General features: G+C 42.0%; 1 protein-coding gene across 1 annotated transcript in view; it reads left to right on the top strand.

Annotated features, from left to right (window-relative positions):
* The first annotated feature begins 200 nt into the window (after positions 1–200).
* Positions 201–17,020, top strand: part of LOC142560643 (uncharacterized) — a 39,039-nt gene continuing 22,219 nt past the window's right edge. The window contains exons 1-2 of the mRNA XM_075672872.1: positions 201–333; positions 7,454–7,570. Coding sequence (XP_075528987.1) covers positions 225–333; positions 7,454–7,570 — 226 coding nt within the window. The 5' untranslated portion in view covers positions 201–224. The remainder of the gene's footprint in view (positions 334–7,453; positions 7,571–17,020) is intronic.

Here is a 17,020-nt window from a genome sequence, read left to right on the forward strand (position 1 = left end):
GGAGAACTCTGGATTAATTTTGACCGCTTGGGGTTTTTCAATGTGCACCCAAAACTCTGTATACATGAGTGCTATTGCTTTCCACCCCATTGTAATGCAGCTGCCATTCCCAAAAATTGAATTTGTGACTCGTACAGAACACCATAGCCACTGAGCTATAATGAAAAGTATGACACTTGACATATATTGAAGCAAACCTTAATTATCTCATATGTGACTGCCATATGCTTAATACATACGCCTTTTTCCTGCTCTGTCTCCAGGGCTACACACCACTCCATCTTGCATACATGTTCAACCAGCACCACATAGCTGAGTTACTGCGTGCCTATGGTAAGATATTATGCATTATTTTGAAGTTCTTTGGGGTATGGCATTACAGATTTGCAAGTAGTGAAATGAAATGTCATTATAGCAGTTCTTGTTATTGTTTTAGAAAGTCTCGGTTTTTTGTACTACAGTAGACTCGCGATAATTCAAACTCTGATAATTCGTACTTTCGGTTAATTCAAACAAAAATCAAATTTTTGGTTGGTTCACCATGTTTTCAATGTATTTTAAGGCCGCTTAATTCAAACACCGCAATTCGGTTAATTCGTACTTTTTGCTTGTCCATACCGGAAAATTATCGGCTATCGTTGTCACCACTCGTGAAAAATCTGACTTGTTATATCACCACAACAGCGGAAAATGTTAAAATAAGCGCACTATGGCCTAAAGAAATAAAAGAAAGCGAACAAGAGCCTAACAAACAAACGTTCGAAACAAAAGCCTCCCGAAGGGCACATTGTTGCTCAACTTTCCGTGGCTTGCTAGCATGCTTGCTAGCCAGTTCAAAGCAGGAAGTTCGAAATTAAAACACATAACCCTCAAAACTTGTGGAAATGACGACTGTCCACCTGCGTTTGTCAAAACGCTCAAAACTGTCGTAAAACCTGACGTAAAAACAAAGAGCACGAGAAAAGGAAAAAAAAAAAAGGTGCGAAAGTGACGCGAGTAGCATCGGCCGATTCCGAATCACGTGACCGCTCGCGCTTTTCTTTCCCTGGTCGGTCGCCCGCATTGGTAGCATCATGTCTCCGCGGGGGAAGTACCGAACCCTTTCTGTGAAAGAAAAATTGGCAGCCATAGAAGAAGTTGAGGCTGGAGCGAAGAAGACTTCTGTGGCATTGAAGTATGGAATCACAAAAAGTACGCTGACAACGATTGTGAAAGTGAAAGACAAGCTGCGAAACAACGCAGGCCATTTCGCTCCCAACAGAAAAAGGCTTAGGGAGGCGGCGCATCCGGAGCTTGAGAAGGCAGTTTTTCTTTGGCTGAAGCGCGCTCGGAGCTGCAGTCTACCAGTAAGTGGACCAATCCTGCGAGAGAAAGCCGAACAACTGTCTTTGTGCTTTGGAATTGAAGACTTCAAGTGTAGTGATGGATGGGTGTCTCGATTCAAGGAGCGACATGGCCTCACTTTCAAAACAGTAAGTGGAGAAGCGGCAGTGGTCGATGAGGCGGTTACTACCGACTGGCAGCAGACGCGTCTTCAGAGCCTACTGCTTGAATACTCCCCGGCTGACATTTATAATGCTGACGAAATGGGACTGTTCTTCAAGTGCCTTCCTCAGCAAACATTGTGTCGCAAGGGGGAACGTTGCACCGGCGGAAAGCTGAGCAAGGAGCGGCTCACAGTCATGGTTTGTGCCAATATGGATGGTAGTCACAAGCCCGAACTTTTCGTTGGCAAATCGAAGCGTCCGAGATGCTTTAAAGGCGTCAAACTCTTCCCGTTTCTTATGCAGCAAATACACGTGCACGGATGACACAATCTTTGTTTGAGGATTGGCTGCGGAAACTTGACGTGCGGTTTAAGCGCGATAAAAGAAAAGTGCTGATGATAGTGGATAATTGTCCCGCTCACGGTGACGTGGAGGGGCTGGAGGCAATTCGTCTTGAATTCCTCCCTCCAAACACAACAGCTGTCCTCCAGCCTCTGGATCAGGGGGTAATCAAATGTCTGAAGATAAACTACAGAAAGCTACTCCTTAAGAGGATGCTAATATGCATGGATAATTCCATGTCGTACAGCGTAACACTGCTGTCGTCTGTGGGAATGCTAGCTGACGCATGGAGTGCAGTAACATCGGCAACGATACGGAACTGCTTCCAGCATGCCTTCCGCATACCAGGCCACACCAGTGATACCTTGCCTGACTGCGCTCGAAATGAAGGTGAAGACTGCCTCCAAATGGAGAGCGATGAAGCAAGGCTAGTGCTTTCTGCACTCCAAGCACACAACATAGCTGCTGACCTCAGTGAATTTGCGGCTGCCGATGATAACCTCTGCGTGTGCAGGGAAGACACCCTGGACGACTTGGTGGCTGAGGTGCTGCCAGCACAGTACAGCAGCGAAAGTGAAGAGGAATCAGAAGAGCAATCCTCTGTGACAGCAGCACAGGCCTTCCACTACCTTGCCGAGGTCCGCAAATTTCTGACTGTAGAAGAAAATTCTCAACAACAACTGGCTGCTCTTAATGGAATAGAGAACTTTGTTCTTAATGCACATGTAAAGAAAAAACAATCAACAATTCATGATTTCTTCAAACGGTCTAGTCAGCCATAGATTTCCATTAAACTTGTTCTGGATCCTTCACCTATGCTCTGTTTTTACTGTGTAATTAAAGAGTGAAATGTTTAAAATATGATTTAAGTGGATAATTAATTGTAATGTGCGCTGTAATCTTGCTCAGTCATATATGCGAGAACTTCCGATAATTCAAACTTCCTGATAATTCAAACAAAATCCTGGGGTCCCTTCGAGTTTGAATTAACGAGAGTCTACTGTACACGAAATTATAGCTAGCAGTGAGAAAAGCTGACAGGTAACATATATGTGCAAGCAGTCTTTGACTTTTGTTTAAGCTTGCCTTAGAGGATGATATATAATAGTAGCTGCCTGGCTGCTAATATATACTCTGTGCAGTATTGGGGGCGAGGAGTTGCGGAGTCGCCATCTGTTGGAAGCGCCTCCCTTGCGTAGTATGAGGAATCACGCAGCGCACTCCTCATAGGTTTCGCTTACGGTGCTCAATAACACCACCACGCGGCAGCCCTCCTGGACATTTATGTAGGTACTCTCAAAATGAGGGAAGTTTTTGACTGTCGATATAATAATCTTGGGCAAACTGAAAGCACAGAATCGTTTACAGACGCTATCCCTTTACCGAATAAGCACAGTGAATGCCACTACGCGAGGTCGCTGCGATGGAGTCTCTAGAACTGGCTTCTTGCGTGAAAGGTAGGCAAACGCTGAGAGTAAACTATGTTAAATATGTTCTTATACTGGGCTGTCTGTATAACCAAATGGAGCATAACAGAATGAAGCCTCACTGCAGCGATCGCACAGGTCCGCAGCGACCGACTGCGTGTCTGCATGCATGTCCGCGCACAGTGTTTCGTTTTCACTGCGAGAGCGTTTTCGCACCGTGCCTCGAGCTTTCGGCCGCAGCATATGAACATTTTACAGCGCACTAGCAACCATTGTTGCGTGGACACTATCAGAACTGTTCAAAAATAATTTCGTTATAGAGACTTCGACGCCTACGGCGACTGTGATGTGCCGTCGCGAAGATTCAATCTTTCTTTGTCTTCTAAATTCTTGGACATTTGAATATTATTTCTCATGTTGCGTCTCACTGCATGTTTATCGGTCTTCTCAGCGTGCGATTTCCTTCTGCTTCTTTTTCGTAATCCAGTGCATTAATTCATAACACAAACATGACCATATGCCACACCTTATTTTTTAATGCGCTTCTTACCGCTCCCCTTCCATTCCAGTGAACTTGCCAGAATCTAGTATCAACAAGTTCATAACCGAAAATTCATACTTGACTTGTGGGGTCTTTGGATCTCACAGGAGTACCGACCACCGAAGGTTCAAGCTTAGCGAGCCACAGGGCTGCGTCAGCCATCAGCCTCTAGTGCACTGCTGTGCACGAGCTCAGGCCGCAAGGGGCTACTAAGCAATCGCACAAGAGCACAGTATTGCCCTGAGTTAATGCAAACCGTTTGTCTTCGGCGGCACCCAATACTGCACAAACGCCCGGTCTCGGGGTGGCGGAGAACCAAAGGAGTCTCGCACGAAGGGCGAAAAATACAGACAGGGGTGTCTATAGCACGTTGCTGCGTGAGCACAGGCTCAAGCTGGGACACGCCGCTAGGAAAAGTCCCGTTGGCTATGCTACTTGCTCTCACGATAACCAATGGGCCAACTCGCGCGAGCTCGGGCAATCTCTTTCGGCTTGCGCCTACAATAAGGGCAGCTCGGCGTGGTAATACCTCGCGCAAGCACTAGGCACTGGTTCTTCAGCTTAGCATCCAGAAAGGATCAACACAAAGTATGTGCTCCCCGCACGAACGAACGCCCCGTACGTGAGCTCAAGTCCTAGTCACAAAGGTGTCGGTGGACAAGAGGAAGCATGTACGTACCCAGTGCAGCCCATAGGCAGAAGCCCACGCTCTCGCCATGAGAGTAGCTGCCAGCGGCTACCTCGTGACGTCAGCGTCCCCATCTTCACCGTGAACCATCGCGAGTGGAGCACCACCGCTGGCAACTAGTTCGGAGTGAGAAGGGGGTGAGGCGTAGGCATGGCAGAGCAGGTGAATGCGCCCGCGCAGTGGCGCCGGCGAATTCCTAAATCACCACAGACTTAGAGTGCAAAAAATGAGTACAAAAAAGGAAGACCAGCCAGGATGAGCGGTAGTGAAGGACAAAGCAGCGGGATTAGAGAATAGAAGTTTAGAACACATAAGGGCCCCGTGTATCTGAAATTAATCCTACGAGTACTGACATTTGAGCGAGTTTGTAAGAATTCCTACTTCATTTAAAGTGCAAAAAACGAGGGCACAAGAAGGAAGACCAGGCAGGACGAGCACTGGCTTTGTTGTGCTTTATGGTCAACATTATGTTAACTGTGCTTTATAAGCAGGGTTGCATGCATAGTACAGGGGACGAAATATGGCAGCTTGCTCTGTTTATGTTTGGAATCGGTCATAGTTTGAAATTCTTAGGTCTCGTGAGTGAGTAGGTAAGTACAGAGCTGCCCACTGTCAAAGGTGCTGAGTCGCAGCTGTGGTGACATTTTCGTGCAGGTGCAGCGAGTGCCAACGGTGCTCAGCTTGAGTCTTCAGCTGCTGTTCTAAGTGCTCCTATCGATTTTGTCAAGGGCACATACAAGCCAGAGATAAGCAGTGTTTTCCTGACCCTTATGCACATCTGTGAGTTGCGAGAGAGATATCTAGGGACTGCACCTAGGTACTAAACAGGAGGATGGACTAGTTGAGTTGCACTACATGCCTGCAGATAAAATAGACTCTGGAATAAGCTCTCTCCACTCATCTTTCAGTGTAGTGGTCACAGCACTGCGCTCATGATTGGGAGATCCATAGTTTGAATTGCATGTTCAATGTTTGTTTTGTTTTTTCATTCCCCCTCCCCCCTTTATAATCCGCATGGCATTACATCGCTTCCCTCTATGGCTTCTTGGGTAGTTTACCCACACTTCACCACCAGGCCTGACACGGAGAGCTCCTGCCAAGGGGACCTCAAAGTGCGCTGCCATATTACATCATGATTAACCAACTAGCCCACCTTAGTCTTAAGCAAGGGGACCAAAGCAACCTGGCACAAACTGCAGGGGTGTGGGCTTAGGTAGTTGCCACTTTAGCAGCCACAAACCAATGAATAATGGCACGTTGGTACTGCGAGTTTGTTGTATTGTGTAGTTGTTGTTTACTTACGCTTCACCACCAGGCCTGACTTGGAGGGCTGCTGCGAAAGGTAGTGATGTGGGGGCTTAGGTAGATACTGCTTTAGCGGTCAGAGACCTATATATAATGACATTGTTACTACAAATTTATTGTGTGCTTCACCATTACTGTCTCTATCTCAGCTGTTGTGATCTCGTTAGGAGGGAATTTAAGCATCGGTTCTCGCATAGTGCACATTTGCCATAGGCTAGGGATGAGTGGAGCAAAGCATGTTCTCCTCCATAGTGCCTAGGCATGGTCTCCACATGTTTCTCTCTCAACTCGCACTTGCGCACGAGCGTTGGGCAAAGGCAGTGCAGCTCTCATGTGTCTGCACCCTTGACAAAATAGAAGTACGCCCTCTGAACAGCAGTGGCAGCTGCTGTCAAATCGCCATGTAGTAAGCTGTGCGTGTGTTTAGGGTTTCCTTGCGGCGAAATGCTTCAAACAATGAAATATCCTCCCCTTTTGTTCTGCTGGACAGCAGTTGCTCGCCAGTGGCTCGCATGGCCGACAAAGCATTTCTGAAATCATTGTGTGTGTTAAATCACATTGCTTAACTTCGACAAGATCGAATGTTGTTCTACCTTAGCAATTCACCATTCTTGCTTCATAAAGAAATGCTTGCTGGTCAAAAGGTTTACATCCACCTCCTTGCCGAGCGAAGCCTGCTGTGGTGCAGCAGGAACTGCATGTGGCAATGACCATAGCTGAACCCTAGTTCAACTTCCGGTCAATGAAAGACGCATCATAGTGTTGAGTTATGGTTACAGAAACAAAGTCAATGTGCTATGTTGAAAATGAAGCAGAGACACAAGCACCATCTTTAAGATGTTTTGAACCCATACATTTACAAACCTTTTTCATGATGCTAAACTTTGGATTCCACATCAGTGTGTACCTTTGGCATAGGCATTTGGACACAACACACGCACATATAGAAATAATTAAACCTGTATCTAGCCACCATACTTCAATAATAGAAAACGATAGTGTGAGGTAATTATAAGAACGTAGGACAGCTTGGTCATCACTGACTGGTGAGTTGGAACAGTCAAGATGAGCAAGACTCACCCTTTTGTGTAGTGTTATTCTCTTGCGGTGCCCTGGCCACTCGCTATCGGGTTAATTGACGAGGGAGCTGCTGGCCAACTCTAGAAACAAATGCATGACCACTTGCTTTATGACAGCTCAAGCAACGGCTGCACTCAGCAGCAGACAATGCGAGCCGAGCACCATTCATGGCACTTACTGCACCTGTGCAAAGCACTCGCCGCAGCCACCGTTGGTGATGGCACGAAATGGGGGCCATGCGCTCAGCTGTTCCACTGGGTACCTGTTCATCTACTTGTCTCCAAGGTGATGCAACAACAGCAGCCTACATCATGTATCCAAAATGCGAGGCTCACAGCCTCAGTATTTCTTTTACTATTTCTTATTTGGTTTATTTGTTTCCGAAAGTTTAAATCCAGATTTCCTATGCTAAGTTTTGTGGGCTCTGTGTACATATACAGTCATGTTTCTCGAAAAGTACAGGTTGAAAAAGGCCTGTTCTTACGTCCCACACTCCTAGTGACATACTAATATGAGCCAGTCACTCACTTCTGATGTTTTTTCTGATACTCCAATGGGCTGTTATGCATATTGGACAATGCAGGTGCAGATTCCAATGTCCGTGACAACAGTGGACGCAAACCATGCCAATACCTGAAAGGTGGAGTGCCACAGCCGGCCAGAGCTACTGTGATGTCTGGCTCCAAGAGCGTCCCACAACGTAAGCACCCACCTCTGCCACCTGAGCTAGCACTGTCCCATGATCTGGGCCTTCAGGCCATAGCAGCCCCAGCTAAAGGGATCTCGCGCAGCCAGTCCTTCCTTAGCCAAACCTTCCGCCGAGCTACCAGGCCTCACGTCGGACTCAGAGCATCTGCTAGACCCCGAATCAAGTCCATCTTCCAGTAGGCAGCCCCCTGCTACCAGTGACCTGGACCAACTGTTGTTGTACCCCATGACTATGATACTACTCTCACAGAGTCTTCTTTCTTGTAAAGTGCCTTCTTGATGCTTTGTGTCAACCTGAACATTCTATTGACAAAAAAAAAAATATACATCTGTGAGGTTTGTTATGCATCTGGCTCTACATACTCTGAGGCCACTCAAGCTGGCTGAATATGTGTCTCTTTGGTGGTGACATCATGTATATGTTGGTGGTTTCTCAAAGGTAAAGAGGCTTATTGCATTGAGGCATGCTTTCTTTTGATGTATGATGTCACATGCGTGGTGTAGAAGGTTAGGTAGTATGAAATCAGGAGTTCGACGAAAACTCATCTGGTTGGGATTGCTCATACTCAAGGGTAAAACGGGCGCTGACCAAAAAGATTAGAAGAAAAGAAACCATGATGTTTCTGCTCCCATATGAGGGCCTTGCTCACAGTCTGCTTTTCAAAATCAGATTTGTACCCCCCCCCCCCTCGTATGGGAGCCGAAATGTCTTGGTTTCTTTTCTTTTAATGTTTCTGCTCGAGACCTGTTTTACCTTGACTATGGTAGGTAGCATGTGGCAATAGGTAATACGAGGATTGCAGTAGCTCTTGCATGACTTGTGCGCAAGTGATTGTGTTGAAATGTGCCTCTCTCCCACCTGTCTGCAAGTTACTTCCATCTCTGACTTTGCTAGGTTAAGCGAGTGTTTGTTCATCTGAAGCATTAAAGCCGCTTAAGTGCCTAATTTACCTAAGAAGCCTTTTCATTTTTCAATTGTTGCATACAGTATGTTAAATGTTGTAAACATTTGAAAACTGTACTGGGAGAAGTTCAGCGGAAATTGACACTACAAGTGCCCAAAATTAATAGCACAGTGCCTCAATTAACTGCAGTCAACAGATCTGCAATAAGAATAGGACTGATGTTTCCTTCTGGTGCCACTTAAATTGTACATTGAAAATTTAGTTTTACCAGATTTTTTTGCATCTTAAGAATCGTGAAAGTGTGCTGATGTGGAACGGATTAATAATTTTGAATTCTTCAGTGAGTTTTATCAAGTTTGCACAATGTGGACTTTATGTGAGAACTCTCTACATAAATGTCAGATAGGAAAACAAACTATTTCATGTCTCGCATACTTGGAAAGCACCCATCTGGCAACATATATGTTAGATGTAAAGCATTGTCAAAAACAGTGAAAGAAGTGAACCTGCCACATGATGACATACTGATACCGACAGCGAACACTTCCAACTCATTTTACTAAAGCAAAAACACCATGCACATATTATTCAAACTTGCAGTACAGGTCCAATCAGAAGTGCTTCAAGATGTTTGTGAGACATTCTAAGTACCACTGTTTTCAACAATGATTTTGCATTTGATGAACTGTCTTGGCATGGGTAATAGTATACACAATGCCTGAGGGGGATATTCGGCGAGTCAGTCACAAATGTCATTTGCTTGAAGCTACAGTCACTTTATTATTGCATTGAGATACATAATCAAATAGGCCGAAATTTTTTAAATAAAATTGTCCACATATTTTTTCATAATGTTTGCAACCAGGCTGAGGTTATCCATAGCACTTAAAAATTAAAGTTAAGGCTTGTTGATGCAATGTTTGAATTGAATTCTGGGGTTTTATGTGCCAAAACTGCAAAGGGCTATTTATTGCATTAATGGGGAACACAAGATACAAAGATGAAAACAAGATACAATGCATAAGTAATTGTTAACAATATCTATAAAAGGAATTCAGCAGGCAATAAAGATGAGCATGACCAAGTTAAGCATTCCAGTATTCTATCGTGCGAACAAAAAGCTATTTAAACACGTCTGTGGGATGATGAAAAGGAGATATATTCAGCTTGTGATAGTGTCTAGTGGATAAAGATCTAGTGGGTGTTATGTAGCTGCTTAGTATAGGAAACCATAGAGAGTTAATCATAGCATGAGAAAACTTTGAAGAGGCAACATGGTGACGGGGAGTGGCAAGCTGAAGATTGCAAAGATCAGAACTAGGTCGAAAATACCTGCCGTGACAAGGAATGAAGTGCACAGTCTTCTGCAGGGCAGTCTCAATTTTGTTGATGTCAGATTTTTTGTATGGATTCCATACAATTAAGGACGCACGAGTGTGTTCTAGGTGAGGAGCCTTGTGTTAAGAGGGGCCGAATGAGGAGCACATTGCAGATAGCCTAGCTTCCTAAGTGCGCGGTTGCACATTTGTTCAATGCAATGGGACCAAGACAACTTCTTCGAGAAAAGAAGACTACGGTTTTTATACTTTGATACATTTCTCAGTCGAGAACCATTAAACAAGTAAGTGAGAAAAGATGGGAAAGAGCACTTTGTAAATGACATAAAAACAGTTTTGCAGAAGTTAATTTGCATCTGCCAAGTTTCACATTGTGCACATTCTTGATGCGCACATTACACCCATGTGTGCCATGTTGGCAAACCTGAACATGAATGTGATCACAACACATAGATGTATTTTGCATGCTTGTTAGTTTCATCACTCAATGAATTTTACATGCATCTACTTATCCCATCCACACATTGCAATATGGCATGCTTTTTCATCGCGCTTGGCAAGTTGTAAGGAAAATTGTGATACGCCTAAGACTGTTGACAGCTTTATTGCAGTTAAATGTATGTAGGAGAACAGTTATTTCACTATATGTAGATTTACATTTTCATATTTGGTCATCGTTTTCATTTAACCCTTTGGCTATGTGTGGGAGGTGCGAGATGTAGTCAACATTTTGCAAAAAAGCCGTGGTTTGTTTTTCATTGGAAATTATTGTTTACTTCCGGGAAAGCAGTGCTGTGCATTAAGCTAATAGTATTTTAGTTGCTGCTCACAGCAGTCTTTTTCATCTATACATGCCTCTGAAAACTTTCTGAAAACATATTTGTCTTCATTTAGTGGCAGTAGGGAGAATAGAATCAAGTGTTTTTTTTTTTTAATGCTGGTTTACATCCATGGCCCTGGCAGTAAAGTTTACTACACAATAATTACTAACATGCATTCAGTATACATGACATTATTCATTGTTTCTGCTGTATAGCTGGAAATGTCTCACAGATGTTAGAGTACCGAGTCAACTGTTCTGTTATATTTGCAGTCTGTATTTTACTTCCTTATTGTGGCTTGTCGAGCACTTTACTTGTATATAATAGATATCATACTTGGCTCTTAATTAGGTATGCACAAGAACTTTGTTGAAGCTAATGTTTACAGAGAATAGTGTTAAATCCAAGCTTGCATGAGCTGCTGCTAAGGACAAAATATTCTAGAGGGACAAGTTTTGGCAATGCCAAAAAGAAAACAATTGAGAACCAGGTCCTACATGACTATAAACATGTGCTTGAGAACTAACCTGCTATCACTTGCTGCATCAGAAGCTGTATTGCGGCAGCTATTATGTCTGCAGAAACTACTGTATCAATGAGTAAGGATTGCTTCACAATATTCTGATGTAGAAAGTGTCAGATTTTGGGGACAAAAAGCCCATTTTGAAAACTTGCACTCAGTTTGGGAGAGAGCTGCTAGAGCATTGTATATGTAATCTAATTTTTGCAAGCTGGATTCTTTCTTTCTGTCTCTCTTTAATGTTTGTATGATGCCTCTTAAGTCATTGAACATTTGTGTAAAAAATCCTTGTCAGAATAGACGAAGAGTTTATTTACTCAATGCTGATTGTGACCAGCACATGTGATTTTTTTAGCCTATACTGTATGTATCTACCTACAAGAGCTACATTAGCTTTTGATTGCGTTGTCCTTTCAATGTCTAAATAAGGTTTTGTGCTTATAGAGTCTATATTGTATGTTTCTCTGTTACGAGGGAGTTTATGACTGTTGTTGGTGTATAAATCTTTGAAGTTTTATTTTACAGCTGACAAATTTATTACCTTGTTTTCATTTTGTTCACCTGAGGTTTCTGTGCTATATTTCTTTAGACACATTGCAACTAGTGTCATTATTCATCATCAAATATTGCAACTCTGTTAGTAGAGAGAGGAGCATGTTAAACGGACTGTGCAAAACACTAAATTGGATAGATAAATTCACTGTAATAGTAGGTAAAAGGAGTGTGCAAATTTGTATATTCTAAACCAAGCTGAATCTGAATTGAATTGTAGTATGGAGTCACATTTTAATTATTTCTTGAATGTGATGTGAACCTTTAAGTAATTTTACAGTTATTCTGACTCTTCTTATGTTTCTGGTCCATCATATTGCAATTGCACAGAAAAATGATGTCACATTGCTTCGATATCACTCTGTAGATACTTTGAGGATGCTTTCTAGAAATACTTGCTGCAAGAGGCTCGTGTGTAAGTGCCTTTTTATACCTAAGACATTTTGTGACTGTGCTAAGCTGCTGAGTCCATTTATTAACATTTTTATGGCTACTAAAGTACACCCGAAAGCAAAAGTTTAGAGAGCGCTCAGTGCACACCCATTTTGAATGGCATCTGCTCCTCGGATGGCAATGCTCTTGTTTCTTATATACATATTTAATGGTGAATTCCATCAGTACAAATAGAAAACATCAACACCATTGTTACTTGCCATACAGTTGTAGATTAGAGTGAGAGGGGGAGGCTTCTTAATATTCAGTTTGCATATTTCTTCAGTGATAAAACTATATACTCTAAACTAGGCTACGTAACAAAACTAAACTGCTAGCCTTACATAAAAATGTTGATAGATTTTCTATGCAGGGCTGAATACTTTTTGATCCACAGAAGGTTACATAGCCCTGTGAACCTTCATGCATTACAAGCCCTTGTACTTAGCGAACAATGTCAAGGGAACATGAGACAGTAGGCTGCCATTCATGGATTCAACATTATTTCAAAGTGCAGGTATATATGTTGTCTTTTTATTAGTGTTATCACAGCACTTCACTATCAAGGCTTTGCAATTACAGTTTCAGTGATGCATATTGTGTAACTGACCACCCATTGCATTACAATTGGTGCCATAGCTCTGTCGAACAGAATTTTTGTAGCTTGGATTATGCTGGATATTTCTGGTGTGATATGCATCAATAAATGCTGAATTAAAAAAAATAAACAGTGCACAATGAACAAGCACACAAAGAAATATACAAGCACTTGGCTACTTCCTTGCGTGCTTTCCAGCTTTGTGCTATATTTTTTTCTACTTTCAAGAGGCAGCAACATGCACCAGGAAGGCATAATATGGCCATTCTATTCCAGTTCTTTTCCTTTTTGCGCTTCGTCAGTGGTCCAAGCCCTTACCACAAGAATCTACTGGTCTTGAGTGGTGAAAGATAAGACAGAAGTGTAATTGTGCAAAAGGAATCCTTACCTTGTACCGGCACAGCTTTACAATTTAGTCTAAGCAGTAGTGGCATCAGTTTTACATTTTTGAGTCTTCTATCCTATACTGCTGCCTTAACACTCCAACAGAAGTGCACCGTTTACAGTTTCATTGAATGTAATAATTTACACTAAGCACTCATGGCATCAGCTTTACATCCTAACATCTTTTGTCCTTCTATTCTGCTGCCTTAGCACTGCAACAGAAGTGCATCACACATAGTCAATGAATGCAAGTGCATTGCTGTAGCTCAGTTAAGCACATTGCTGTAGCATTATAAAGTTTGCTTTCATTTGAGCAGAAGTTATAGGATGTGTTTCATATGGTACTTGCTGCATGCTAGGCCATAATACTATAGCATAGTGTATTTTTTTTAGTTGCTAAAAGCATATGGAGCTCTTCATATAATTCACTAATCTAGTGATGGTATGTGTGTGTGTTTGAACGAAAAGAAGGGAAACTGAGGAGCCCCAGTTTTTTAGCCATATCATAAGAAGCCAACAAAGTCACCAAGGACAGCATAGGGGAAAATTACTTGAATTTTTAATTGAATTAAAGAAATGATAAATTAATGGAAATGAAAGTCGTTGAAAAAAATCACTGGCCGCAGGTGGTATATGAACGCACGTCTATGGATTACGCATGCGATGCTCTTGCCAATTGAGCTACCATGGCGCCATTTTCCCATCCACTTTCTGGAATATTTGTTTTATCTACTAGAACTAACCTTGGGAATGTCGGCCAGCGCCACCACTCATAAGCCTTGGCCGCGGATGTGGAACATCGTTTCTGCCGCAAGTGTCACGTGTACACGTGTACGTGAACTTTTTGGGTGAAGGCAATTTGTCAATAAACCCATAAATGCTACCTGGAGGCGTCAATGCTATATATATATATATATATATATATCACGTTTTGTGCTTACATTTCATTGGTAAAGAAATTCATCTGCATGTATCTCATAAGTCCTTTTTCTTTACTCTGTTGTCTTGTTTGACATATGGACACTTACACAAGTTGCATATGAATTAGTATGTCAGCAACTAAGTAAATGGTTTAGTCATTACGAGTGCTTTTTTTATGACTGAAAATATTTACACTCTTACAAGCTTTATAACATGGACCTGATATGTTTATATTGTTCTAACACTATTTGTCATGCGCATATTAAGCTTAGGTGAAATATGTTATTTTATGGAATTTTAGTTATAGTTCAAGCAGTCAGTGTTCTAGGTCATACAGGCACGACAATGCAACCATCTTGGTAGTTTCTGTCATCTTTGTGTGGTTTGACAAATCTTGCAAGGAACCTTTTCTTTCTTTCTTTTTTTGATGCTGCAGGAAATGGGTAGCTGTGTAGGCTGTATAAAGCTGGCTTCCATTTACCTTTTAACTCCTAAGTTCTTTCTTCAAATGGAATTCGCCAATTTTAGCGCATTATATCCCTGTTCAAAGAATATACTACATGTGCCACTGAGCTCTCATATTCACTCAGAATATCAACAAAAGGAAATTATTTTGAAAAAGAGGCTTCTCTTCAATACACTTCTAAATTGTGAGCAGCTGTAGCCTGTATGACCAGGGCTTGTCTTTGACAAGTTCAGTACGAGCATGTATGTGAACTACAGCACAGGATTGGGACTTAAAGGGTCAATGTCACCCTGGTTAATATTCTTGTGTAACTCGCAGCTTATGATGACCTGAGAATGTTTTCTCTTTTTCCATAGTTTGGTTATTCATTCGACTAATTTTTGCTTGCTGTCCACATTGTTGCTAGTGTATGAAATACTTTGCTGCGAGCACAGATTATGGGTGTTTGGTCATGTGCTTGCTGCCCACATATTTTACTCTAGTGTATGTACTCGAGGTTCTTACACTGTACACGAATGCCGCATTACTAACGTAAATGCTGTGTTGATCACGAACCATTGCGCTGGAATGAAACTTGAAATGACAAGAAACAAGGTGGACTACCTCATTCACTCAGCTATTTGAAATTTCAATTTGGAATTGTAGTCAATAGTTGTCAATTAAGTGTGTCTCAAGCTAGAGCCAGGGTTACAACAAGGAGATTTGTCTTCATTCACCTCCACACCCAGCTGAGGAAGAGAATAAAGGAATGCATGGAGTAGGGTGAGGAAAGTTCAAATGTTCCAAATAGTGGAGGGGTGGGGTGGGGGTGCAACACAACCCTTCACTAGCCCTCCTATCCCCCACTGCCCGTCTTGTGTTCCTATGTAGCTCCTTATTCCTTATTCTCCTCCCCCATCGGATGTGAGAGAGTGTATAAACTTTGCCAAATAAGGCAGCTGTTGCTTGGACAAAGACACAGGGCCTTTCTTGTCAAAACATTGGGTCCAGCCTGAGGCTTTCCTTGTTTTACTATTGTTGATATTCCCACTCATTTTCCCACGAATTTCTGCCTGTCTAATATGAGATTGTGAAGTAGTTGTGCACTAAATGCACTCTAGCTGCTAAGTTAAGCATTGTGAATTAATGATGCCAGTGTCGTACTCATGTCCAAAAGTGCAGAAAGAAAGGCACCTACTTTTCTTGCATTCACATTCCATTCCAGCATGATGTTACAGTACAGGCTACTGCTACCAAAAGCACTCTACTGTTTTAAGTCTTGTTGTGCTGTAAGACTCGAGTTATTCAGCTCCACACCTGTGTTGCTAGTTTGCTTGAATGGCAACAATGTTCCGAGTATCTTACATCATCAATTGTGTCTTGACTTTTTTTCTTTTCCTTTTAATGAAGGAAACCTTTGTTTGGCAAGCTGCATATAGCATTCAGATTGGCCTGTAAGGTGCAGTTTCTGTCCACATGGTATGTGCTAATTCGCAGTAAATTGTTGCAATAAACTCACTTCATGTGACCATATTACCAAAATGTTAAGAATTGTAAATGAACAGTAGTAGAAGATCATTTGATGTAGCATAGACTATTGAATTGCTGTTGTTTAAGTGTTCTGAGAGGTGTCTCTTTGCAATGAGTCACTCTAGATGTGGCCAGGCTCATTGTCTCAATTTGTCTACCTGGTGTTTTGAAATAAAATTAAATAATGTGTGTGAAGGCAGGCTAGCTTGAAGCATTAAATATTGTACTTAAAAGCAGTTAGACATATGATTCAAGTACTCTTATTCACACACACCCTGTTGCATTTTCTTAACTTCGGGTTACATTTGCTTAGCTTTCCTAAGTCTTGTAAGGAAGGTCTAAATGTGGCAGTAGAAAAGTTGTATAAACACAAGTTTAATGCATGCTAGTGGGTATGAACTATTATGTTTATGTTATAAGAAAAGAGGGAGGAAGGGAAGGGAAGATGACTTCTTGGCTCCGGACACACTTGAACTGCAAAATAATGTAGGATTTTAACATACTTTCTCTACTCTGAGTTTGTGGTTACCAACAGTAAAAACTGTGTTATCTGGCTTTTATGGTGTGTTATATTGTAAATAGGGCATTTCTGTTTAACTAAACCAGTGAACAGGATGAACCAACTTTCATAATTCTCTTTTGTTTCTTACAGACAGCATCTGCTGTGTCTGCATAAGTATAGCTTACTCACAGTTCAACAGATAACACATATAAAGACTGTTTAGGAATTCCATGCATCTTCTGTGGAGGACTACACTGCTTTTGTGTTGCCCTCCAAAGGGTGTATGTATAACTCATGTTACACTGTATATATATATATGCTAGATTTTTACAGGTATAGTATTTCGGCATTTATGGGGCATTGCATTACATTTAATATTTCTGCCTTATGTCCTTTCTTTATTGTGAATTTTTTTAGACTTAGAAACTGCTAGTCTTATAGTAGAATATGGAGGGTGTCATGGACAGCTGAGCACCTATAGTGAGAGTAAGGATA

Source organism: Dermacentor variabilis, chromosome 1 (assembly GCF_050947875.1).
Source record: "Dermacentor variabilis isolate Ectoservices chromosome 1, ASM5094787v1, whole genome shotgun sequence".
Classification (NCBI taxonomy): Eukaryota; Metazoa; Arthropoda; class Arachnida; order Ixodida; family Ixodidae; genus Dermacentor; species Dermacentor variabilis.